Below are 27,715 nucleotides of genomic sequence, written 5' to 3'. Positions count from 1 at the left end.
TGTGACTGCTGTGATTAAAGCATCTTTCTTTCAGCTTAACGAGTGAACCGTCAGCTCGTTCAAACACACGTTAAAGTCCGTTTGGCTCGACACCACCGAACAGAGGCAGCAATATAACATAGCTAACATTAACAGTGCAGTGAATCCTGCTTGTGCCGTGATATTCAGGACTGCAAACCGAGCAGCATCACTGACTTTCAGCCTGTTGTGTTTGTGGATATATGACTGACTTTAATTATCCATAAAATCATCAGGTTCTCTGTAAGATTAAGGTCAACTATCGAACGACGTATAAAGTAAAGGCTTTAAAACAAAGTAAACGCTCTAAGTACAAACATCGCTAATGTCACATAACTTTGTCTCCCCAGAAACATTTCCGTTGTGTTGTGTGTGCTTTTGCAGCGTTTTTCTTTTTGCAGCGTTTTTCTTTTTGCAGCATTTTTCTTCTTGCAGCATTTTTCTTTTTGCAAGTATTTTCTGAAGTTGCAGTCCGTTTGGCCTCTCAGGGCCACCGTACTTCTGCCGTATTTTGCGGCAAAATTATCCACACCCACCGCCGTGCTATGAATTGTGGGATATATGGGACCACGAAGCGTGCACCGGACCACGCTTGATATTTGGGGAAATCGACAGCGCATTTGGAGTATGCATTTGAAGTACACTTCAGATTGGGACAGCCGTCGTCACGTGGCGGTGTCGTAATCGCACTTGAAATGCGTACTTCAAGCATGCAGACCCTGAATTGGGACACAGCCTGAGTACACTCACATAAGACACGGACCTTCACAATAAAACAGGAAACAAGAAATAACTGCACAAAGACGCAGACTAGACACTGAACTAAACCTACAGGAAAAACGAGGGCACCAAAACAAGACCTAAGAACTAACCCCTTAACCAGAATAAACTGAAACATGGAATATAATATTCAAAACAGGATAACTAAAGAATCAGAACATAGGCCAATATATAGATAAATACCAAAAATACAAGACCGAAAATGCTGGGTCAAAATGACCCAGAACTGTGACAGATGTTAAACTAGTGATTGAGCCCATAAAGTCATCAAGAATGTGTTTAGTAAGGTTCAAAGCAAAGGAACCAGAAGCCTGTTTTCAATGGACTTCTATACTATTTTTGCCCACGCAGGCTATTGGAGAGAAAGCATAACTAAAGCACGCCTACATCAATTCACTTTCAGAAAGCATCCAGACTTTCAGAGTCCTGTTGTAGAAAGGTCAGAGCAAAATTAAATAAGATCTCTACTGAGCTCTTGCATTTGTTTGTATTAATTCTTTTTTTTTTGTCACAGACAGCGAGATGTGAATCACTCTGTTCTTGCAGCAACACTGGAAGCATATGTAAGTGCTGAAACATAGGTGACTGATAGAATGAATTGCTCAATTCACTGTTCTCAGCCTGCTTGTTTTTCATTTCTATAAATCAAACTTTTAGTCCTAAATTCACCAACCGATCCACCGACACCACCAAACTCTTTTGTAGTTAAGAGAATGGAAACATCATCCTAGATTTTCACTCATCTTTACAGCAGCTCATATTATTAGTCAATGCTCCAAAAGACCCCAATTAGTAGAATTAAAGCCTAGCAGACAGCTGTTGACTAGAGCTAACTTAAAATAAATGAATACATTTTAACAGCGGACCCTATAGGAACTCCCTTTTGCAAACAGCCTTATGTCTCACAGAAAAAGTAAACTTAGGTTGTCATGGTATGCCACAGCTCTCCCTCTCACATCACAGCACTATTACTAAAAAGTGAAAACTGAAGAACAAATGATTAGAAATGGTTTCTATTGTAACGAAAAACTAAATTTGGGTTTCGCAGAATACTGTGAACAGAGGTTCCAATAATGACTTTTTTTTCTCACGTATCTGGAAATGCTGTGTGTTATCAGGATAATGAAGAAGCACAGAGGCATAACAAATTACGATAAACTTAGTTATTGTGCAAAAAAATGGTATAAGAAATCACAGGGAAAGGAAACCTCTGCAGTGAAACATTTTAACCTGGTGTTGTTTCTAGTGATGGTTAGGAGATATTTGCTAAATTAATTTGAAAATAATCACATCCTACGGTCCACTAGACAGTTTGGTGCTGTTTAATGCAGGATAAACTGGTTAGTTTGCAGCATTGTGGTGAAGTTTACACTAATGCATTATTTTGAACTGCTGTAGCTGAGGCAGACATCAATATATATTTAGGGTGACGACACTGATTAGATTCTTTAATACTAGCTTTATATTGTAAAGGGGTTGGAAATCAGTCCTATAGGTTGTGAAACATCTCTTTATACCTTGTTTAACTCAGATAAACAAATCCAAGATAATTTAATATGGGAGTAGGAACACATGTCAGCAGGTCACAGTATAGTATTTAGACTGTACACAGAGAAAAAGCAACTGGAACACATGGAATGAGTTACTATGGGACTTATTTTTAATTCTTTTCACGTCGCAGAACCATTACATCCAGTCCCAGTCCTTACCTGCCAAATCCCACTTTAATCCTGTATATATCACCTAAATGCTGTTGATTTTGGGTGTGTGCCTCATTATCATGTTTTTACGTATGTTAAATTCTGTTATCTATTTTCATAGAAATATTTAATGTAAATCAAATATAGATTGAGCATTTGTTTTAACTGAAATTTCCAAGAAATACATTTAGGAGTTCACTTCAGGCTGCAAAAACCCCCGCATCAGTTGTATTAAACAGGTTCATAGGAGACAAAACAATGTTGCAAATATACTCGCAGAGGTTTTGTATGCACTAAAAACATTTATACCCCCTACACTGTTTTATCAATCCTTAACAATAAAGCAAATTTTACTTAAAGGAATGTTATGCAATAGCATTAGCTAAATCATATTTTGCATTCACCATAAATTCACTTCATATTTTTCACCTGGTTATCTGCACCCCACCTGCAATAAATGCGTGCTGCGTAGTCTCAAACCCTTCTCTTTGATTTGCAACATATGCTATTACCTGTGTATTCCTGTCTTAATTACATTAAAATTTGGTTTTAGACGGCGCATGGGATGTCGCACTCCATGGATTCTGATTACCTGACACAGGTTGCTGCAGTAGTGGAAGGATTTCTGCAGCTTGTAAGTAAAAGGAATGCATGGCCATTGGTTTGAATGTATCTCTGTGTGTACTGTCTTTGATCCGACTCTAACTGCTTGAAGGGAGAAAGTGGGGAAAAAAATTGACTTTCTAATGTCCACGTTTAAAATGGACAGTGAACAAAATCACAGCAGGTATCAAGTTGTAGTGTATTCTCCTGGGGACTCTCCTCAATTTGATATTCTAAAATTCTTCTCTGCAATCAATTTCCTGGTGAGAGCGCAGCGTGAGACAAAGGTTTATACCTTTTACATACTTTAACTTGAAGACAGCCAAGTAGAGAAAGCTGTTCTCACACATTATTCAGTTTCTGCAGTCATTATCTGGGCAATTTAGAGCACTCAAAGAAGCAAACAGAAAGGCACCTGCACACATCTTACAGTAGCTTGGAAACAAGCCACAATCCTGCAGACTGGTTACAATGCATGCTGCATAATCAGTCTTGTTTGATCTGTACAGCTTGATCAGTTTTGGTGGATGCATTCATTGTTCTAATACAGACCTAAAAAAAAAAAGGTTGCATTTTATCTGCAAAGTCTGTCCCTCAATGACTGCCAGGGAAGCAGCTCAAGGGTTTGTTTACTGCTGCTGTTACCAAGAGATTTTTGATTCCCTCTTCTTTGGGAGAGACATGTTTGTGCACACAGATATTGATTAAACTGTCCACGATCAGGAGAACCATATGGGCCAACGTTTTTTTTTTCTTTTTAGTTTTGTTAGGATGTATAATCCTACAGATCCAAGTGTGGTGAGAAAAGAAAGAAGATCAATCTGATTCACAATCAAGGTCCCTAGTGCAGCCTTGACGTCTGATTCAGTGTGAAACTGAAACATCATGTCAGAGATGCGATAAGTGCTTCTCCAACTGAAAAAGATGACCACTTACAGTTGAAGTAACAGAAGTTCATGTCAAGGTTCAGGAAATCGTGTGTTAAATTGTGAGTAACTGGCAGCAGAAGAAGTGGGGACGCATAAAGGTCTGAGTGATTTTTCCTACATATACCTCTGTTTTTATTGTATAATAAGTGTGTGGTGAGGAGGCAGCACTTTTCTATACTCAGGTTTTGAACAATCTGGTATTAAATTTCCTGAGTGAAGACTAAAATCACATCATGAATGGTGAGAGGTCATGCTAGTTTTAGAACCAAACACTCAACAGTCAAATGAAGAAGGAAGTTCAAAGTCAGAGAGGTGACAGAACTGGGGTTGGGACAGTGAGGAGGGGCAACGCATCCTTCTAAACAGCAAGGTGGGAAGTCAGTTTGCAGGTACGTTTTTTTTAGAGGGTGACTGGAACTTCTTTTTAAAAGAAATTTTACACACACACACACACACACCTACACACACATGCGGGGAAAGAAAAAGTAGGTAAAGAACAGAGAGCAGAGGGAGATGGCCTACACTTGAGCTACAAAACTCTTTTTAAAAAAAGTTATGAATTACATCAACATTGTTTAATCTACACATTTTACATTTTACTTTAATACATAAGAAAAGCAATGTTTAGGTCTAACTGGATTTTGCCTTACAAAAAAGAAATGACTCCAATTTTTCTGTTACTGTGAGAAATGAACAGCTGGTATTGGATTGGTACTCCACACTCAAAATTTCTCTTCCAGTACAGAAACTATAAAAAGCTACATTGGTGCATCCTTAGTTACCAATGTGTTTTGTTTATTTTCTATAGCAGAATACCCATTAAGTAATAAAATGTCATGAATATTGTATGAACTTTGTTCATGGTTTTCTGCATTCAACTGTGATGTTTACAGTATGTTTTTCAATAAGTATTACAAAGGACTCTTCTGTAACAACTGATTTGATACACACTGCATGGATTCATTTCATTCATGGTCTAAATACACATCATGTAACAATAATTAAAGCGAAGACTCAAAGTTTTTCTCTTGCTGGGAGTAATATAAATGAACTGTTTATGCATACAAAACTATTAGAGAATGTATGTTATTGAATGATAAATGCCAAAGTTGCCAATTCCAGTTAATTTAATAAGTTTTATTACTGACTGCACATTAACCCAGATAACTAAGATTGTGTAACAGAGACAAATAACTTTGACTGAGTCTGGCCAGCTGGTCTCAGAATGGGGTCTCCTGAGGAGAGAGAGCGCTTTCAGCTGGAGTACGTTGCCCAGAGAAAGATTTTGTGTGATGATCCATATTTCTGGTTACGGCCTGCTGACTGCATATTGCTTCAGGGAACATTGGTGGCTGTTTGGATGAAGCATGTGTGGAATCCATCTTCAAGCTTGTGTTGCTTTTGCTCTGCGAAATCACTGGCAGCAAAAATAAGACAAAATGAAGTTGACTGTTGCTCCTTCGTAATGAAATGCGTTATACTTACTTTCTGAAATCCCTGCCAAGCATCAGTTTATTTTAAAATGTCTCTAAAATCTGAGGAGCAGTTGAATGCAATAGATCTTGCAGTGATAATCTGATAAAAACTAACGTGGAATAAAATGGGAAGAACACAGTACAGATGGATTTTTGAAAACTTGAAGAAAAACAACAACAAAAAAACAAAGCTAGGAATTTTAAACATGGGAATCAGACAAATAACGTAGTGCTACCAAGAATAAGTGTATCTCATCACAGATTTCTAGTGTTTCCTGTCCTTCCTAAGGTATACATGGAGAAAGCCTTACTTTTATGACCACCAGCAATCTTTTGCGTGCCATGATTGATTTTCACGAAACAAAAATTGTCATGATGAAACTGACTGAAAGAAAGTTCTCTTTGCTGTGGAGGATAATTTCATTACAGCCACCAGGAAAGGAATCAACAACTCCCAGCACTCCAGATTAAAGCCAGCATCAATGTTTCCCATAGTTCCAGTAGCAGGCTGTAGAGATGCCAGCCCAGTCTCATAGGAAAACGTGAAATGATCACAAAAAAGAATGGAGTAGTTTGTCTTTATGTAAATTAATTTTGACATTTTTACGTGATAGACAGCATGAATTTTCAAGTTATATATTTCGATAGGGAGTATTGTTAAAGCCGTAGCCAGTGGACAACTAATGGACCACAAAATACACAAGGTTCAAACAGAGTGGCAAGTTTCAGAGTCTTTATTAAAGAACAGGATAATGTTTGAAGATGATGTACAACAGAGTCAGTGCTGAGATCAGGAAGGGAGTTGCCACTGGAAGAGAGCAGAGCTGCGTTATTACTCTAGGAGAGAGCTGAGAGCACAAGTGCAAATAGGATGTTGCAAAAAAGCTTTCAGGCTTACTTGAAATTGTGATAATTTTGCTGTAAGGAGGGGGCTACTGGTTTGCTAGGTGGGGACAGAGGTTCAGGAGGGCAGGCAGGTGGGAGCCAGAGCAGGAAAGGAGCCATGGGAAGGCAGGCAGAGTGCGTAGAATAGTGAGAGTGAGATGTCCCATCCAGACTGTGATGCTGATTTTGATTGTAAGCAGACGGCGGAGGGGACTCCTTCTCACAATACGAAGGAGGCACACTCTGAGTGAGCTAACTATCTGTTGAAGACTGAGCAATCCTTAAATACAGCTGGGTTGATCACAAGATGGCGATAAGGTGTTATATCTGAATCTCCGACTCCGCCTCAGAGGGAGAAGGAATCTCCACACAGTTTCTTCCAGACTCTCCTCCTCTCTTGGTGAAAACAAACAGCAGAAAAGCAGCAAGCCAACACAGATCATAAGAAGTGTGTTTCATTTCTGCAGCACGTATGTTGTATTTTGAGTCTTCGTGGGAAATTCATTTGTTTTCTGGTAGGAAAGCAAGCCTAACCATCCAAATGGCCTGTATTTATGTAGCGCTTTACTCGTCCCTAAGGACCCCAAAGCGCTTTACATATCCAGTCATCCACCCATTCACACACTGGTGATGGCAGCTACATTGTAGCCACAGCCACCCTGGGGCGCACTGACAGAGGTGAGGCTGCCGGACACTGGCGCCACCGGGCCCTCTGACCACCACCAGTAGGCAACGGGTGAAGTGTCTTGCCCAAGGACACAACGACCAAGACTGTCCAAGCCGGGGCTCGAACCGGCAACCTTCTGATTACAAGGCGAACTCCCAACTCTTGAGCCACGATCGCCCCCCCCAAATAGCCAACCCTATACATTATGTTGTAGCTGAGTAATTCTCATAGGGAAAAAAATACTGCCATTTATATAATGTGCAACAGGTTCTCAGGCCATAGAGCAGTACTGTGACACTTTCTGTTTTAGTTTATAGAAACACTTGTTCAATCTTGAAATGTAAATATAGTGCCAATTTGAAACAACAGTCATGCCAGGGCTTTTTATACAGTAGAAGAAAGGACCCCACAGTATTCGATAGTGGGCATCAATGATCTGATCATATCCTGTAAGCAAGTGTCTGGAGACAGTGGAGGCCTCTTTACTTGGAAGAGGCCACCAGGAGAACCAGACTCAAAGTGGGGAAGTCGTTTTCCTCAGCCTTGATTCACATTTCAAGTCACTGGTTCAGTTTCAGTTTCATACATATATATGTGCGTGTGTGACACTTTCCAGAAAGTATAACAATACTGCTCTCGCTCTCTCACAGTCATAGGGAGCAACAATTAGGGTGCGCATTAAGGCGAACCTTACTTTCTTGGGAGAGTGTCACTGGAGGGAAATTACTGCTTCTATTTTCATTCATAAAACCCTAATGTGCTGTGCATATTCACTGCAGCCCAGGTTTGTAGCTAGGTTGTGATAGGTGCAGGTTAGATAAAGCAGAATGGATGGTCTGGAGACTGGGTTGGATGGATGACTCACAAAGCACTGGACCCTTAAGGAAACAAACGGCCATCCTTGAAAAGATAAAGGTACGGCTTTCAGTGCTAAGCAACCTATTTAAATAACCCAACCTACTGTATTTAAATGAGCTGTTGCCACAATGGCAACAACCATGAGAATGACAATAACCACAGAGTGGAGAGATAATGAGCAGATTAGCCCATCACTATAGCTGAAACTATTGTAACCCTGTGCAGTTATTGCAGGAACATCATTCAGTAACTGTTTTGATCAATTCTTTGGTGATTGGGGATGAAGTATGATCTTTGCCGTTATCAAAATCTTCCATAGACTCCTATACTGTATTACCATGTAATACAGTACCATGTATTTCTCTTATAATCTCTCAGTTGACTCAATACCATATGGCTGATTATGGCATGACTCAACATTAAGTCGCGGCTGAAATGCAGAGGAGACCGTGCCTTTTCAATTGCGGCTCCGATGATCTGGAATAACCTTCCCCTCCAAATTAGACAAGCGTCATCAGTGCAGGTCTTTAAGTCCAGATTGAAAACCTATTTTTATTCCCTGGCTTTTAACTCTGTAGGAAACTGACACCTTCTTATTTATTTTTTTGTATGTAATGATTTTATGGTATTTTTAATTTGGTAGTTGTTTTGATCTGTGTTGTTCAGCACTTTGGTCTGCCTGGTGTGTTCTTAAAGTGCTATACAAATAAACGATGATGATGATGATGATGATGATGATGATTTAAGTGAGAAAAGTGAGAAGGACAGGCTTCCTTTGAATCATTGTCCCTTTCTGAGATGAAACATACAGAAAGGCTATTGATGTCTACGTAAAGATGGATGTATAAAGCAACAGAAGGAAAAAAGTGCATATTTCACTTAGTCCCTTAGGGAGAAGACAGACTCTTTCATGTGCAGTGATTGCTATTATACACTGGCACTGCTAACAGCTGCTGGGATTTCAAGGAAAAAAATTGTTAAATCAATCCAGATGATTTTAATTGTTTAGAGTTGTCTCACCTGCCAATCTGCATTACAGTTCAAAGGTATTTAAAATTAGAAATGTGTAAATTCAACACACAACCACAGGCAACAGTCTCTGGCAAGTCTAGAGGATCTATATATTCATTTACCTTACGTGTATAGTCAACTGCTTTACATTTTACAAATGTTTTTAGCTGACTACCTAGAAATGCATAGGTGCCACATTTAACTCCAGTTACACAGAAACCTTCTTCTCTTCAGTCGCCACTTTAACTGTCTTTTCCCCCCAAATGATGTTACCTTCTGACGATGTTTCTATAACAGACAGACATTTTAGATGCTTGTGAAAACTGTTTAAGTGCTGCTTTGCTGTTGTGTTTTCAATTTGCAGGACTATGGAAAAGCTATGGAAAGATCATCTGGATTTCTCTTATCCTACCTAATTACTACTGTCCACTTCTAAAGTTTAATGAGAAGTGTAAAACTTCTAAAAACATGCTGCCGGGTTGACAGGTCTCCAGTGTATCAGGAGGTTGATGTACAAAGGCAAACATACTTTCACACATGCTACCATTTTATTTACATTTACCTAATCTCCATGTCCTTGGACTGTCTGGGGCTGAAACAGATAGAAGAAATATTTTCTTTTACTTCTCACCTTTATATGTATAAATAAGACACACACAGTGATACACCTCACCCATCATCTTCAAGTAATCTCACTTCTGAGACAAGGTGGAGAATCCATCTTTTCAGCCCCTACCAATGTTTAGAAGTCGTACTACCCTTGTGATGTCTTTTTACAATGGAGATAAATTTTTCACTGTCATGGTAATATATCAGAAAGATGTGGAATTTTCCACATATTTTACAATCTGCTATGTAATTCTATGTGTTACTGCTTTAAGGTGATCTAAATTATTGGTCTCAGTATCAACATGAAAGTAACAGCCAACTTAGGCTCACCAGCCAGTTTGAACTTGTTTGATTTGGAAAAGGTTTTATATTGGATGACCTTCCTGATGCAGCTCTCCCCATTTATCCAGGCTTGGGACTTGCACTAGGGACACACTGTCATTTGGCCCCCTTGTGGCTGGGTTTAATATGGGAGGTCAAAGAATTCAAAACGTGATGGAAACAAGATTCATCCAGTTAGTCATACTGCATGACCCACTCAGCAGTGCAGAGCTTTCCAGTTGGTCATATCATGCAATCCAACTTGGCAGTGCAGAGTTATTGAAACCAGAAATGCTTTTACTTTGAAGGATTTTCCACTTGTACTAGACAGCTATTCTTTTAGTGAAAGACAGTAAGACAGCTCAGCTCTTTTATTTACAGTGGAACAGTAGTGTACAGCAAAATTAATTATTCTGAAGTAAAATACTCAAAACGTTCTTAATGGTTTGTAGCATAATTTAAAATCCCATAAATTGAATTGTTTTGCTGTAAATTTAGTTGCAACATTGTGAAACACTGCACCCGTGTTGGTCAAGTTACTTGAAAAAAGTAATCAGTAATTAATTACTGATTACTTCCCCAAAAAAGTAATTCGGCTACTTTACTAATTACTTATTTTCAAAAGTAATTAGTTACTTACTTTTCCTGAATTTTTTCAATGCAGCTATCTAAGGACCAATCCCACCTCTGTTGTTTGTGGTCTTCAGGCTCCCTCTCAAGCAGCTTATTTGACCATTTTCAGAAATACAGAAAAGCACATATAAAAGCACAGCTTGACAGATAAGTGGTGGTTGTGTAAAGTAGAGATGGACCGATCCGATATTACGTATCAGTATCGGTCCGATACTGACGTAAATTACTGGATCGGATATCGGAGAGAAATAAAAAAATGTAATCCGATCCATTAAATATCAAAAAAGCACCTCACAAAACTTGCGACACGGCGACTCGGCTCATAACCGTAGCACGTCGGAGCAGTGTGCTCACGTGATAGAGCGGCTGTGTGTATTTGTAGCCTCGCTACCAAACCAGCATTTCATTTCCGAGGAAGTTATCTGAGAGAGGAGTAAAGCAAGTGTGTAAGTTCATCTCTGAATGTTTGTAAAGCATTCCCGCGTTAAGCTTAACAACCGCTATATGGAGCGATTGCCTCTTCTCTCTCCCTCCCTCTCCTGTTGCTACTTCAGTCATGAAACTGATCAATGATCAGCTGATCGGCTTTTCTGTCTCGAGTCCGTCTCTCTTGTTTGTTTTTGGCCCACTTCGAGCCAGAAAGAGGAAACCAGCGGCTGAACAACAGCAGCACGTTTAAGCTTGATAATCTGTTGTTAGAATTTATTTAATATTACTTTGTACACCAGGATCTTTTTCTACGTAGCTGACGCTGGTAACTGTGCAGGGGCGGATCTAGCAAAGTTTAGCCAGGGGGGCCGATAGGGCATGAACAGGGAAAAGGGGGCACAAAGACATACTTTTCTTTCTTATTCTCAAATGTCTCAAATTCTAAAATGTCTAGCTTTTAATAAAAAAATTATCCGAATCTTACACCCAAAGTTTTAATCTGATGTAAAATGTATAGAAGTCCATTACTGTATATAGTAACTGTTAAGTCTAATATACCCTAGTAAGCTATAGTACTTTTTCCTTTGGGAACCATCTGTGCAGTCTGCAGTTCTGTAGAAGAAAGATGTTGAATCTATTTAATTATTCTTGAAAAATAATTGATTTCTGGGCATTTTTTTTCACACTGCATCAACTTAAAGTTGATTATGTCGATTAAGCATCATGAGGTGGAGGGTGGTTCCTTATTTTTTTATTTTTTTGCTGGGAGTTTTAGAACCCTATTAGTTAGCTTGCTTACTCTTTAAAATACCAGAATAGGAAGGATGGAGCAGGTTTAAGTTTATTAGATTGATCAGTATTGCTGAACTATTAAATATTTTGGGTGCAGTGTATTTTTTGCATACAGGTATAACAGAATAGCTTTAGTGTTTGTTTGTTTTTTTGTTTTTTTTACTTGAGTATGAACTTATACAAAAAGCAGCAAGATATTAAAAAACAGTTTTATTGATTAAAAAACACTATATCGGATTCATATCGGTATCGGCCGCTATCCAAATTTATGATATCGGTATCGGACATAAAAAAAGTGGTATCGTGCCATCTCTAGTGTAAAGTAGAGATGAAAGTAAAATGTAGAATTGGACAGTATACACCTGATCAACATTTTAAACAAATGGTAACATCGATTCTCCCTATTAACTCAAAGAAAGATGAAACACTTACCAGAAAAAAACAAACAGATGGGAATCCGTGTCTCAGCAAACAGAACAAATCTCATTAAGTGTTGCTTTGAATTCTGAATCATCAACCGTGTCACTTACAAGTCCATAATCGCATCTCTTCTTCCTCCTTCCTGCTTTACAGTGGGAATAACAAAGCAATTCTCATTCTCAGAGCATCAAAAATTTTTTTTTTTTTTAAAGAGCAGGAGATTATCCTGAAATATGTAACATGTTTTGACAAACACAGAGGTGCGATCAGAGTTACATTCTGACAAACACGTAACTACCTGTATACACAATATCCAAAGGTCACAAAAAAGGTGCATGCTGCAAAAATATCACATAAAGATGTTGTCCCTTTTCAACACAAATCTCCTAAACAAATCCCTCAGTGTTACCAGTTAAGATTATCAAGGTTAAAATTATAGTTTGGCCCTGTAAATTTACTCCCCGGTGATCCAGCTCTTGAAGCAATTTTACTGTAGTCTCTGATGTTACCTTCCTCTTAGGGATGTGCTGCCAAGTGAGGTGTTAAAGGATTACCTGGATCCAGGCAGAGCACAGACAGCAACCTTGCGGTTAAGATTCATTTGGTAGTTAATGTTGAGATGGTTCTTCCCCTTGAACACTTGGAAGTAATGTTCCAGGAAAACTGAACTCTAATGGGGTGTCTGTATCTCAGGAGGTACAGCAGGTCACAAACTAATTATAAGCTTGGTGGTTTTGTCCCTGGCTGTTTCAGTCTGCCTTGGGCAAGACAGCCTCCATGTTGAGTTGGGGTTATGGTTAGGATTTTGGTCTACCACAGAGAATTAATAATTTTCTTTTGTCAAGTGATGCAGTTGAATGCCCTCTCTTTGTCTGCCTGTTTACCAAATTAACCCTGATCCTCAAAAATCCTCAATAGCACGAAGAGTTGGTCCAGTGTTCTGCCATCAGGACAAAAACCTAAAACTGATTTTTGCCTCTGTTGAGTTTAGCAGCGCCCCACCCAGACTGTATAAACTGTGAACAGCTTCCTCTTCATTAATTGCCTGATGGTTTGCCAGAATTATTTTGAGGCCATGGACTCACCAAACCCACATTTAGGTTTTTGTTTCAGTTACTGCAGCGACACTCAGCTGGCCTGCTTGCACCTGTCAGCTGCACCTGGATTTCCACAGGCTAAACCCGATGGGCTTGCTTAGGCTCCAACAGGTTATGGCTGCATCAGCAATATTATTGTGGACTCATGCTTAAAGTCCCTAGCCTAGCTTGAAACACTGTTGAAATAATACCTTCCCATTTATTTCACATAACACAGAGAGATTTTTGAGAAAACCATTTTTTATAACTGTGTGAAAATAAAATCCCATGCACACCTTGCACTCATGTTACAAAATTTTCATAAAGACACACTGAACTGTACAGCACCCTACCTACTGATTTGGAAAAATTGGATGTGCACAATAACAGATGTTGAATGGCAAATTATAACCCCGCATCTCTTACCCATTCCAACTTATCCTACGCAGAGCAGTGGGTTAGCATTAAAAATGAAACAGCTTCTTCATGTCTCATTTATTAGCTCAAAAATTAAACCAATTATAAAAGTTGTTTCGCTCCCTCGTACTGATAGAAACATAAAAAAAATTCTTCAGCTAAAATAATAAAAGAAGATGGTAAGCTGATACAATAGCATTGAAATTAGGGTAAAGGTTTTATTTAAGAGGCTGATTTGAAATAGTTCAAACCAGTGCAGACGGTGGTTAAAAGTCATAGTTCATACCAGTTACCATAACATGCTTTCATTTTTATTTTACTTAAGTGTCCTTTTTGACTGTAGTTTCCAACACATAAACTGTCAGCATGCATATTATTATTATTCCTGCGAGGATCTTTTTTGGGTTTATATTTCCCAGTCTGTAATGTGTCGTTTGTGGCCCTGTATTCCACGTCGGATCGAATATAGAGCACTGTTTATGACTGGCAGTAAAAAAATAAAAAGGAAAATGAAAGAATTGTCTGTTGGATTATTGTTGGCCCAGAACAGAAATCAGATATTGTTCCACCCGCGCTCACTCCGAGAGCACGATATTGTCATTTTTATGACTTCTCTCTCTGTCTCTCTACAATAAACAAAAGAAATATGAACTTCATTCCCAGAGAATCTGAGCTTCAATTTCCCTTGAAAGAAATTGTGGTGTGAAGGCAAGAGAGTATGAATATTTCCTACTGGAGTGGCTTGTTAAACTGACTGTGAAATGGGTTTCTGAACAAGGCAGTGGATTTCGTGTGAGAATCAGGAGTGGGCAGCACATCTAAACTCCACCTACGATCTCAACACCAACCTCAGTCAAGGGTTCTCAGCTTTGCTGCAATCTAGTTGTCAGTCCAACACTGGTTTATGCTAAGTGCACACTCGCTCTTATCCTTCCTCTTCATTTCTTTCTCTTAAGTGCTGTCATAGCTCTCTGTATCTAAACAAATGTGCCATCTCACGATCTCAACCTTTTTGTTATTCGTTTCACCACTGACACTGTTTAGATTCCACTTCATGAAAGCACAAACCTACAGTAGTCTGAGGAACAAAATAAAATAAAGCAAAAGTATAAAAACACAACACTGACCACCAGCCAGGAGGGGAATTACCCACCAAGGCTCTACTTTGTGCTGCATGCAGTCTTGTGAACCCAGCGGTAGGAAACAGCAGAAGATAGCAGTGAGGAAATTACTGCTGGGCATGGAAAGATTGAGAAATGAGAGACGGAGAGGAGGAAGGGAAGAGAAAGGGGTAATCAATGAAGTAATCGTTAGTCATTCACCGAGCACAGGCCCATGGTCAGGATTACTCAGCATGTGGCAATTACATGAAGAGACCAACGAAGCAATTATGACTACTGGGAGGAATTGGCAACAAGATCCCCATGGGGAGGAATGATAACAGTTAAAAATAGAAGTCAGGGAGTATGATCGAGAAAACCGGTGAAAGAATATCAAATAATGATTACTTTGTGCTTTCATCCCCTCACCTGATGCAATAACCCTCCCCTCCACTCCCTCAGGCTCCTACTACTTTATTCATGCCTTCTTCTCACATGATGGAATGTGAAAACCAAATCTAGAGGTTTCCACCTAGCTTTTGTGCTCGGGATAGTCACTTCATCTTCTGCACTGACACCAGGGAGGACTTAATAAATTCAACTGAAAGTCAAGAAAGCAATTTTTTAATGGCACTGGAATTAGCTGTTTTCTGAAATGCACTGGCAATAGTCATTGGAGTGCACTACTTTATGGTAGTCTTTGAGTTGTATACAACTCAAAGACTCAAAGACAAATGCCAGATAGTTATATTTTATGGTTGCTTCTAATTACAGTATACTGAAATTATAAGCAACCATAAAATCTAACTATCTGGCTTTATTCAATTATAGCAAATAGGCATAACGAGTTAAGGGCCTCATCCCCTGCTCCGAGCCATTAAACCTCTCCTCTGTTGTTATATTTTTTTGGAAAAATTGTTAATGGTTTATCTGCAGACAGTCTATGAAACTTATGCTTTAGTTTTAGTGAAATTCTAGTATTATATTAGTACTTCAGTCTGCTAATGTATGCTAATACATGCAGCTTGCTAACCATGGACGTTTGCTTGCTTAAGCAGATAAACTGGCAGTTTACCTTTTCATCTAAATAAGGTCCTTTTTGGCTTCTGCTCACACTGAACCTTTAGAGTCTAAATTCACACCGTACAAAAATAAATTCAGAAAAAAAACCCAGAAAATGTCCTGGTAATTTTCTGCCACGACATTTACAGTTTTATGGAAGTTCACAGACATTTCCTGTATGGTAAAACAAAATGGTTCTGTAGATTGACAGTACATCATAAGGATGTAAAGAAGTACATTTAATCAGTTTTATTGAAAGAAAATGCCTGTAAATAATAATATAAACAGGGCGATCGTGGCTCAAGAGTTGGGAGTTCGCCTTGTAATCGGAAGGTTGCCGGTTCGAGCCCCAGCTTGGACAGTCTCGGTCGTTGTGTCCTTGGGCAAGACACTTCACCCGTTGCCTACTGGTGGTGGTCAGAGGGCCCGGTGGCGCCAGTGTCCGGCAGCCTCGCCTCTGTCAGTGCGCCCCAGGGTGGCTGTGGCTACGACGTAGCTGCCATCACCAGTGTGTGAATGGGTGCATGACTGGATATGTAAAGCGCTTTGGGGTCCTTAGGGACTAGTAAAGCGCTATATAAATACAGGCCATTTACCATTTAAGCCTATACCTATAATATCCTATGAGTTCATTTCCTTCAACTCTAAAATGGAAAATTCAGTTTATTCTCAGTATATTTTTGTACCATTAACAGACATTTCCGTTGACAGGAAAATTCTGTTTATATTATTATTTACAGGCATTTTCTTTCAATAAAACTGATTAAATGTACTTCTTTATATCCTCAAGCATACATTTCTATAAAATTACAACTTAATACACCATTTGGCACGCATTTCTTAAATTTAGGAATTTAATCTGTGCATCAACAGTACATTTAAACACTTAAATGTCCCTTTTAACCAGTTTGTCCTAATGGTAACATTTTCATATACATTCATTCAAGCGTCTTCTAGGTGTTTTCCTCAAACAAAACACTTGATAAACTTTGACAAACATGGCATTCAAAGCAACCGGCAAAACCTGTAACAGACATGCTGGTCCACCGCAGCCACATACAGAGGTCACATTACTGCATGCAGAAATTGCAGTACGAGCAAGGGGAGATAATATATTTAAAGAAAAGATGTCAGTAGTGAGCGAAAAACGTATCAGGTACTGTTGGGCCTGCGCTTCCACAGGCACCGCTGGTTTAGAGATTTATTCCTCATGAAGAAAGCAAGACAATGACGGAACTGGGTTTTACTTGGTAGCAAGGGAGGCTGGTCGGAACCAGGCTCTTGGAGCTGAACGCTCCTCACCCGTCTCCTAGCCAGCATCAAATAAACAGCCTTCCTTGCTGCCTTTTATTGAATACAGTGAATACAAGCACCACCCACTGTAAACCCCCCCTATGGTCACAAAAGGTTAAAACACTGCGTGTGTGTGTGTGTGTGTGTGTGTGTGTGTGTGTGTGTGTGTGTGTGTGTGTGTGTATGCATGTGCCAGAATGTGTGTGTGTATGCATGTGAGTGTGTGTGTTTGTGTTTGTGGGTGCGTTTTTGTGACCTCCTCCTCGCCAAAGGGTAATCTCCCCCACCCTGTGTATGGCTTAACCCCTCTAACGGTCTCACCATACACAAACAAAGGTGGGAAGTAAAACATCCTCACTAAATAAGAAACAGAACCCTCACATAGGATATGTCCCTATAAGACACCACAGCCTCCCCCACCAAGAGGCTGGGGAGGTGGACAGAAACAAAGGAATGTTTTTGATCATGCTGCTTGAACTAAGACTTACACATTTAAGTAACACAATGACAACATTTAACAATTTGACTCCAACAGGTAAATTCTAGGGTACTTAATCGCCAGAAACTATTAATCTTAGTGGATAATATGTATTTGCATGAAAATGTGCTAATAATGCCTTTTTAAACACTTTGATGTGATTAATTTTATACTGGCTAAAAATTAAATATCTCTCTCTGCTGGTACTGCTACTTACCGCAGATTCTGCATGCGTCATCTATAGCATTGACTTTAGCTCATTAGCTAGCTCGCAGTTGTGTAAAGCTAAAGAGAGACAAACAGCTAAGGTTAGTATTTACAAATAATGTTCTTTATTTGACCACTGGAGGCCAAAACTGGTGGCATCATAATGAAAAATAAAGTATTCATTAAAAGGGAAAGCTTAAGTCATGTTAAACCTAAATCACAATTATTTTCAAAATAAGTTAGCAAAACATTCCCAACTTAATTGGTTACAGCAGACACCAGTTAACACAAAATTAACAATTATTTCTAAATAAAAACATGTTAAGTTGTTTGATACACGTTATTTTAATAAATTAAAATATATAATGTAATATTTACCACTGAAACATGAAAGCAGTTTCTCCAGCTACAGAGTCCAAAACCACATGAAGTCTGAGAGTGTAATGGCTGCCCTCTCTCTTACTTTTCCGTCCTTTTGGGGTTCTTGATCTCACAATGCATTGCAGAAAATTCCTTTACTATTACACAGTACATTGTACTGTATTTTTACGTTTTTTGAAGGGGGGGGGGGGGGGGGGGGTTGCAGTTGAGGTTGGTGCAATTACAGTGTAATGGATGAGGTCAGGACAGCTACAATCATGTTTGTCTTTTGGTGCCTTTGGTATGTTTTGGGTGATCGTCATACTGAAAGATGCATCCATTTAGTGATTTAAGATGTAGAACATGATGCAGAACTACACAGTAAATTTCCCAGTGTTAAATCAGCAGTGTTAAAGTGTATTTACTCTAATAGAGTCATTATAACAACAGCTGGAGCAAAACGCCCCCCAGTGTGGGTGATGATTCCTGGAGTTAAAAGAGACAGTGTCAACGTTACTCTAGAAAGCTCCTCCCACCACAGACTGGTTTTCAAACCAAGAGGATTTTTCACGACGCCATTTTCTTCACATCAGTTGCAGGGTAAGTTGTTCATATTTACTTATTAAACCAACAATTCGACATTTTAAGCACAGGTAGCACGTTAAAATAAGGTTACATTCCTTTTGTCCATGTTTATTATATATTTCATTTTGTACCAGAAGCAAATGTGACACTATCTGTATGCTAATGTAAGGTTGTTAATTAGCTAAAAAAGTTGACTGATATCAGTGTTGGACTGTAAGGCTTGTTATCAAAATTTATTTCAGTGTGTAGTGGTGATTGTGTTGTGTTCTAGCATGTTCGAAATTCCATTAAATGAAACCCTCCATGTGTTGGGATCTATATATTAACATTAGCTAGCTAACTAGCATTTTGGCTAACCTCAGTGCGCGGGCAATTCGCTAGTTAGCGTTAAATTTTAAATTACCTAACTCAAGCATTAACTAATTAAAATTGTACACTAAATGTTACATCTTTCTTTTTTTCTTTTTTTTGATACCTAGGTACCAGATATAGAGGTCGTTTTTAGTAAGGTTATTGTCTTATTTTAACTCGGCTGTCTTCAGCGATTTTACAGTTACAGAATTACAACCAGCAGGTGTTAAAAGCTTGATAAAATATCCAAAATGTCCAGGATTCAGTTTTTAATGCATTTTTTTAGTAGTTTGAATTTAAGATGACAGCGTTTGTATTTATTGTGAGTTGATGGTATTGACAAAAGTTACCCTGCTGCTTTTTCCATTTTGGTTACCAGACTGTTCAGTATGTTAAACTAAAGATGAACAAAATACTGGCTCCCTAGTGCTAAGTTAGGTCAGACAAATGGTAAAAAGTAGTAGTTATTATTTTAGTTTTGTATTGAGGATTATATCTTGACACCTTGTTACACTGACATAAAAGTAACATACAGTGTAAGAAATCACATTGCAAGGCTGTTTATGGGACTGTTTTAATATTCACATTTTCTGTTTACTGTAGTTCAATGAAGAGCACTGACTATAAGAAATTACTGTCTACAGGAAGCATGCTGCTTAAAGCAAAACTCGGAGGTGTGCAGAAATTTGTTAGAGTATCTGAGCCAAGCCTTAAGGAGTTTTTGATTGCCGGTAAGAAACCAACATTGTATTAAAAAGGTGTATTTAGACAGGCTACAACAATTAAGGGCATAAAATGTAAGAACATAGAACATAAAATCAGTCTCTATGCGGATGATGTGTTGCTTTTTCTGCAAAACACACAAACCAACCTCTCTGAGGTAATTACTTTAATAAACTGGTTTTCAAGAGTTTCAGATTATTCAATTAACTGGCCAAAATCTACAGTTCTCCCCATTAACTGCTCCTTCCATAATTCTTCCTCTGCCCCACTGCAATCCGGAAACATTAAATATTTAGGTATTAATATCTCTCCTAAGCTTTCAGACTTAACTAAACTAAACCACATCCCACTTCTAAAGAAAGTAGAAGGCGATCTGACTAGATGGAAATCTTTACCCATATCACTCATGGGAAGGGTCGCCACTATAAAAATGATGATCTTGCCAAAAATAAATTACTTATTTTTGATGATCCCTAACAAACCATCACAAGATTGGTTCAGATCTCTGGATTCATATATTTCCAAATTCCTTTGGAAAGATAAACCCCCGCGTATTAGCTTAAAAACGCTACAAAGAACCAAGGATAGAGGAGGATTAGATCTGCCTAATTTTCACCAATACTTCTTAGCCAATAGGCTTCAGTTCATCTCAGAATGGTTAAAACATACCTTCTTAGTTGAGCCCTGGCTAGATGTTGAACAGGCACTATGCAAGGATCTAGAGATTTCAGACCTACCATTTATTAGCTCAAACATCAAAAGACATGAATGCTTTAAAAGTATCAACATCAGCTTTTCTCTAACAGCGTGGTGGGAGTTTCTAAAAATAACGGAGTCTTCATTAATCCCATGCAAACGTACACCTATCTGGAATAACCCTGACATATTACAAAACAATAATATGATTAATTTCCCAGAATGGAGTTGTAAAGGAATTAAATACTTAGAACATATATTAGAGGGAACAGAATTTATTCCATTTGACAGACTAGTTGAACAATATGGGATCAACAAGACAAGGTTTTTAGAATATCAACAAATTAAATCCATAGTAAAAAAGAAATTTAACCTCAGTCAAGTTGAATTACAAACACCACTAAGTGCGGCACATTTTCTTACTCTTAAATCCCCCAAATTATTATCTAAAATATACAGAACACTTTCTAAATTAGATGAATCAATATCCCTTCCTACTGCAAAGTGGGAAGCAGATTTATCAGTCAACCTAGACCAAAACTTCTGGTCTCAGATTTGCTTAAAAACTTTTAAATTAATTAAAAATCCCAGTCTGCAATTAATACAATACAAAATACTTCATAGAGTGCACTATACAGGTCATCGGATGTTCAAGATGGGCTTTACATCTTCCAACAACTGCTCACACTGTCAAGGCAATACACCAGACAATTACATCCACGCTCTTTGGTTCTGTCCACCAGTGCAAAAGTTTTGGCGCGAGATATGTGAAGACTTATCAAAATGTCTGAAATGTAACATTCCAACCTCCCCCTTAGTGTGTTTGTTGGGCAGCTTAGATAATGTCACTTCAGAAAAGAATATAGCCCATATGATCTTCACTGCCCTATGCATAGCCAAGAAAACAGTCCTCATGAACTGGAAAAATAAAAATAATCTTAATTCTAACCAATATAGAAATTATCTATTAGATTACATTAGTCTTGACACAGCCTCTGCCACCACATCAGATCAATTGCTCTGGGCCCCTTTTATCAGCTCCATCACCTAGTGGGGGTGGGGGGTCATAGTTTGGTCCCGCCTTCACTGTTGTGATTGGTGAGGGGGTAGGGACAGGCTTAGGGCGTCGGGGGGTTCCCCGGAGGCATCTTCCTTGGGGGGCTCAACCCGGGGTAGCGGTCACGTCCGGTTGAGGGCTCTGTTGGCTCTCAGGTGACTGTTTCCTCGCGGCTGCGTGCAGCGGGGCTAGGGGAGGGTCTGTGCTGACGGACGTGGGTTACTGACCTGGCAACCTGGCTGCCCCTGGGTGGGTCCGGGATGGGCGTGAGGTTCTGGGGGTGCTCCGTCTCTGGGCGGGGGCCCGGGCCGGGCCTCGGGGGCTCGGGTCCTGGTTGGTGTGTTGCCGGGGTTGTGGGCGGGTGGGTGCATGGGGGCCCGGCCCTGGAGCAGGGTGCCGCCGGTGCATCGAGCCGCCTGGGGGGCTCTTCAACTGGTGGGGGGGATGGTCACATCTGGCAGGAGCTTTCTTCTCTCAGGAACTCTCTGCAGGAGGGGGAGATACAGGAGAGGTGGAGGAAGATCTCAGCCTGGGCGTTTACCGTCTTATGTAGTCTGGAAGATGTGTGGTTGGTGGGGTGGGTGCAGTTTTCTCTGTGGTGGGGTTGGGTGGACTGTCCAGGGCTCTGTGGAGCCGGGGGGCGCTACTGCACTGGGCCCCAGTCTGATGGGCCTGGGCCCCCCTTCCCTGGCGGGTCGCGGAGGGTGGGAGTGCCTACTGGGGTCAGCGGGGGAGCTGGCCCCAGGGAGGGGTTACCTGCCCCTCCCTTCCTTCCCTCCCCATCTCCAGCTGCCTCCCTCTTCCCGCTCCTCCACAACCACCCACACATGCAGGGCCTTGGAGTGGGGGTATGTCACCAGGGTGCAGAGGAGGCTACCCCCCCCCCCTGTCCCCTTCTGGCTGCCTCTGCCTCAATTTTATCCCACATCTTAGACATTCACATTATTCACACTCTCATTACACATACATATAGGATCTTGGGGGTGGGCACAATCACGGAGTCCAAATCACCATCAGGGTGTATACCTCACCCCTGACGTCGTTGCCCACCTCTCAATTTTAAATACACTTAGTCTTTGAGGGTTAGCAGGAGGGACTATGCGCTTACCTGCTGCTCCTTGGCAGGTAGCTCCATGCCCTCCTGGGTTTTAATTGCACCTTAGAACACATATGCATCAACACTACAATGAGCGGGTGGAGGGAGGTTTGGAGTCTTCTCCCACCCCCATTCTCTGCGGCCTGCTGGAGCGGGAGGGCTAGTAGGAGGAGTTGGCCGTCCGACTGCGGTCTGGGGTGTGGGGCCTCCCTGCTGCTGCGGAGTCGGGGTGGTCTGCCTCTCCCCACCGCAGGGAAAAGGGTAACACCACCTGGGTCTGGGTGCAATTCCCCCCTCCAGGGGCAAGGGTACCTAGACCCGGATTGTAGAGTACGCTTGGGGAGTGTGATTGTGTGTACAGCGTCTCTTTATGTCTGTCTCCACGTTGGTTGAGTGTGGAGTGAGTGCATATGAGAGCATGAGGGTGGGAATGGATGTTTGTGTCTGTGTGTGCCTGTATGTCTGTGTCTATATGTCAGGTTGGGTATCAGACGCCACCTCTCTGGGGACACCTCAGGCCCTCCAAGGTTTGGAGGCCTATCTCCACCCACCACCACTTCCCCTGCCGGTGGCGGACTCCCTCAGGTGTCGGTGTGTTGGTGGTTCTTTGTGTCTGGGGGTGGGCGTCCGGGTACACACCGGCTCACTCCTTGGCGGCCGCTTGTCGGGGCCTGGGGCCTGGGGCTCGCTCGGGCCCCCTTTGGAGGTGGGGTGCCCCCGGCCTCTCGGCCTAGGGCTCGGTCACTCAGGCGCAGCTGGGGGCCGGCGGAGCTCACGGGCGCGTCACTGCAACTCCCCCTGGCTTCTGCTCCGCGGCTGCTGAGTGAGCCCTCATCTGGGACTCTCCTCAGCTCTTACTGGAACAGTGGCGCGGCTGCCCCTCTGTTGGTCTTCCATGGTCTTTTGTGTTCTGGGGGCCTCTGGATATCTGGAGTTTTGATCTCCTCCATACCCGCTTCACACCCTGGAGGACGGGGCTGAGGCCCCCCCACACTCCCTAGCAGATCATTACATGGAGAAACCTTTGGAATGCAAGCATGCTGATCCACACAGGTATGCACACATGGGTATTCACAGACGCGGACTAAAGCTTTCTTGGCTGCTGCCTCAAAGCACACTGTGCGCTGTCTATCTTGCGTGCTGCACAATATTGTTTATTACTTAGTAAATACTGATATCTATGACTAGCTAGTTTATTGTGATGGTGCTTTGTTTTCTCTATTATTATGTTGCTCTTTGTTGTTTGCTGTCTCCTCTGTTTGTTTGTTTGTTTGTTTGTTTTTTTTTTCTCCATACAGGTGACCCAGGAGTTTTTTTTTTTTTTTTTTTTTTTTTTGTCTCTCTTCCCCCCCCTTCTCACCGTCTCTTCTCCCCTTTGGTTTTCTTTCTTTCTCTCCCCCTCTCTCTCTCATTCATTCCCCCTGTCCTATTTATTAAAAAAAAAAAAAAAAAAAAAAAAAAAAAAAATGACAAAGGATGAACTGAAGCTCTGCCATCACGTAATGTCGCATACTGCTGTTTCTGATGTCATTTAAAAAAAAAAAAAAAAAAAAAAAAAAAAAAAAAAGGTGTACAAGAGGCTTTAAGTTCTTTTTGTTATTTAGTCTCTTCAAACTGCATTTTATGATTAATTGAAAATGATCTGTGTTTTGGAAGCATCTTAGTTATGAATGTATATTTAGTGGGGGGGAAAACTGCATAATGTGAGTGTCACTCCTTTTAATCTACCACTTATCAAGCATGTTAGAGGCGCTTAATAATTTAGGCTTTGTTTATCTGACTCATTTTTGAAAGAGTATCTTGAAATGATCTTCATTTTAAGCTACAAAACATTAAATGTCATGTCTTTTTGTTTACACAAACTTGTGTGCTTGTTTCCAGCATTTGCAAAGTTTGGTGCGCCAGCCGTAACAGAAGGAGTGAAAGTTTTTGATAGTTCAGGGACTGAGTTGGATGAGGATGTTTTTGAGGATATAGTAACAGATCCCTCAACCGGGGTACTAACCATCAAATATGAAACAGGTTTGTTTGAGTGATTTGTGTTTCATTGGATGTCTTTTTTTTTTTTTTTTTGGTGTCATTATTACATTGTTTAATCAAAGAGTGTATAAAATGAGTCTATGGAGGGACCATGTAAACTGATTTGTTTTGCTCCTATTTTTAAGGTCTGGAAACATCTGTTGCAGAAGTGTCTCCTGAGCAGTTCCAGTTATCATCGCCATATTCATCAGATTCACAGGATACGGTCATCCTTTCAGACAGCCCTTTGAGGAAACGTCAGAAGCTGGATGCAGAAGCTAAGCAAGTAAGAGTTAACAGATTTCCACATTCTTCTAATAGTGTCTTTTTTGTTTGTAGTTTAAGTGTTCTGAACTGTAGTGGTTATATCAACATGTAGAATGTTTTTATTGTGTTTTCCAGTTGGTGGAATCCATTCTCACAAGCAAACCTGGTGGAGAACGTATAATAAATGAGTACAATTGGACCAAGTCCCTGGTGGATGAAACCAGAAGAAAAATGGTCAACATACTGGTAGCTGACATGACAGAAAAAAATGGGTAATTTATTTCTGGCCCTGTGATTTTTACTATCATTTTCAAATTATTTTAAATCTCTATTAATTCCAGCGAAGCTGACTAGTTCTTTTCCTTTTGATCTTGCAGTACATCACCACCACGGCAGGTAAAAGAAATGTATGCCAGAGGAATTGTAACCTTTTTCCCTTACCTCAGTGACCCGTACTCAAAAAATGGCTATGTAAGTAGCTAACAGCAATAACTGATACAACTAAAATCAAAATTTTAAATCCTGCCAAAATGTATGTCCTTATCAACTGTTCATGGTCACATAACTTACTGATAAATTAATAAACAAAATGTCTGTATATGTCACTCTCCAAGGAACATTATTATGATGGCGAGAGTGGCACTGGGTACTTGGCCTGGAGGATTAAAACCATACAGAGATGCACTGCTAAAGAGAGGCGATTAACATCTGGAGGTAACACTTATAATTCAGTGGAAACGTATAATACAGTTCCAAATTATGGTTCTGTATTAATAATGGTTATCAAATGTTATTATTAGTTTTGATAAAGTTGTATTTCATATTGTCTAGCACCAGGAGATGGATCATCGGGTGAAGACCAGTGTGGTGGACCAACTGTCAGACGAGAGTTGCAGTTTGTTACAGAGAACGTGCTGAGTGAGGATGAGTGCAAGGAAGCAATCTCTCTGATGAAACATTCAGCTGATGAAGACACAGTCAAGAAGAAGATGAAGTTGACATTTGTTTATCGACACAACATGGTCCTTGACCCCCTGCTGTCAAGCAACATACTGTCTGTGTTTCCACGTTTCAAAGATATCAAAGGCTTGGTGAATATTTTTCATTACGTTGACAATGTAAACACATTTTATTTTTTGCAGATAGCAGATATAATTCTCTGTTCTCTATCCCTGTTACAGATCGAACAGGATTTTGTACTGATGTTTGGTGAGGATGTATCAGGCAGGTTGCTGGAGAGGTGGCCAACAACATTCAAAAGAAAGATTATCCAACAAGGCAGAAAGCTTCCTTCTACCAGTGACCTGGAAGAACTCTTGCTGGCAGCTGACTCTCCTGAGGATGCCACTGAAGTTAATGCTGACATTGGTGAGCTGTTATTTCTTTAATTAGAACATTCACAGGATATATAATGTTTGTCACAGAACAGCTGTCCTTTTGTATTTTGGGTCTACTCAAACATTTTGTCAATGCAGATGCATTGAAATTTGTTATTGATGAGGATGATTCAACTTTATTATAAAACCAATTTTTTTTTTTCAGGCTGGGACAGTGACCTCTCAGCGATTCTATTGCTATTACATTTGATTCCACCATCTGGTCAGGGTCGGAAGAGACCAGGAAAGGTGTCAGCTTCTCAAGCAGAAAGGCATCTTGTGGTCTTCAAGAAGGTTTGTTTCTTTTCTATTTTTATGGTATGAATTACCAGTTTAAGAAACACTTGATTCTTATTGCCTGTCTGTATTTGTCTTTTCAGACTGGAACAAATATCCAAGAGCACCTTGATGCCATCACTACCAGCACTCAACCCTACCTCCTGGCTGTTGGGGTGAAAAAGCATGACATCCACCAGTTCTTCATTATTCTTGACAAGAATGCCATACCATGCAAGTCTACCTCTTCACTTGGTGCTTTTGATGAACTGTTTAAAGCACATTTTGTGTTTGGCACATCTTACAACACCATGCTTCACAACATGTACACATTCATCCAAACCACTGTGTACAATATAGATGTTGGCAAAATCAAAGAAAGTCCCAGAGTTGCTGAAATAAGGACAAGGTTGCTTCGTTAGGGCTTGAAGGTTAATTCTCCATCATGAAGTGTTTTGTCTGTCAGGCTGAGTTTACTGGTTCAAACATGCTTGTTAGGCATTTACGGTTAGTCCATGGTTACTTACCTGGAAGAAATCTTCGCCTTAAATGTGCCCAGCGTGACTGTGGCTGTGTGTTTGGCACTTTTTCAGGTTTTAGAAAACATTTAAATACCAAACACCTTAACTATTTCGACCAACAGGCTGACACTGATGTTAATTTACAGCCTGATGTGGCAATTAAAGAAGTTATCACTACAGGGCAGGTGGTGTCAACTAATGTAGAAGAAACACCCACAACATCTGAAATGTTGAAAAGTTCAAATAAGAGCACTTTGGATATGTGTGCCTCTACTGTTGCACAGCTCAGGGCAGCTGGATTAAGCCAATCTACTGTGAATAGTTTTGTCTCCTCAATGGAGGAAGTGTTTTTTGAGATTCATACTCAGGCTAAAGATGCAGCTTTACAGAGCTTACCTTCACAGGACACTTCAAGTAAAAAGAAATTAGAGCAGTCATTCAAAAACTTTGAAAACCCATTCACACTGTTAAATTCAGAAGCTAAACGAAATAGGCACTTTAAACAAAAATGGGCAACTGTTGAACCTGTTGAAATGGTGCTTGGCACAAGATTTGACAGTAGAAGAAACAAGATCACAGGGACTTTTGATCAAGTCATTGTAACCGATAGGTTTGCATATGTTCC

General features: G+C 40.3%; 1 protein-coding gene across 2 annotated transcripts; it reads left to right on the top strand.

Moving 5' to 3' along the window:
* The first annotated feature begins 19,666 nt into the window (after positions 1–19,666).
* Positions 19,667–26,991, top strand: LOC146614163 (uncharacterized). 2 transcript variants are annotated; one of them, XM_085376997.1, is made up of 10 exons: positions 19,667–19,790; positions 24,513–24,653; positions 24,797–24,936; positions 25,053–25,189; positions 25,295–25,393; positions 25,513–25,631; positions 25,749–26,008; positions 26,099–26,285; positions 26,460–26,587; positions 26,674–26,991. In XM_085376997.1, exons 1-10 carry the CDS (start codon positions 19,667–19,669, stop codon positions 26,989–26,991), a joined length of 1,653 nt encoding a protein of 550 aa, XP_085233123.1. The 2 variants fall into 2 exon arrangements, with proteins under 2 accessions (XP_085233123.1, XP_085233124.1); XM_085376998.1 differs by having other exon boundaries at positions 19,704–19,790; positions 25,295–25,388; positions 25,532–25,631.
* Positions 26,992–27,715: the final 724 nt, after the last annotated feature.

The sequence above is a fragment of the Diplotaxodon limnothrissa genome, linkage group LG18 (genome assembly GCF_057381915.1).
Source record: "Diplotaxodon limnothrissa isolate DT_005_m linkage group LG18, D_limnothrissa_male_GT1.1, whole genome shotgun sequence".
Lineage (NCBI taxonomy): Eukaryota > Metazoa > Chordata > Actinopteri > Cichliformes > Cichlidae > Diplotaxodon > Diplotaxodon limnothrissa.
Note: the sequence above shows the minus strand (reverse complement) of the source record. Positions and strands in the feature narration are given on the sequence as shown.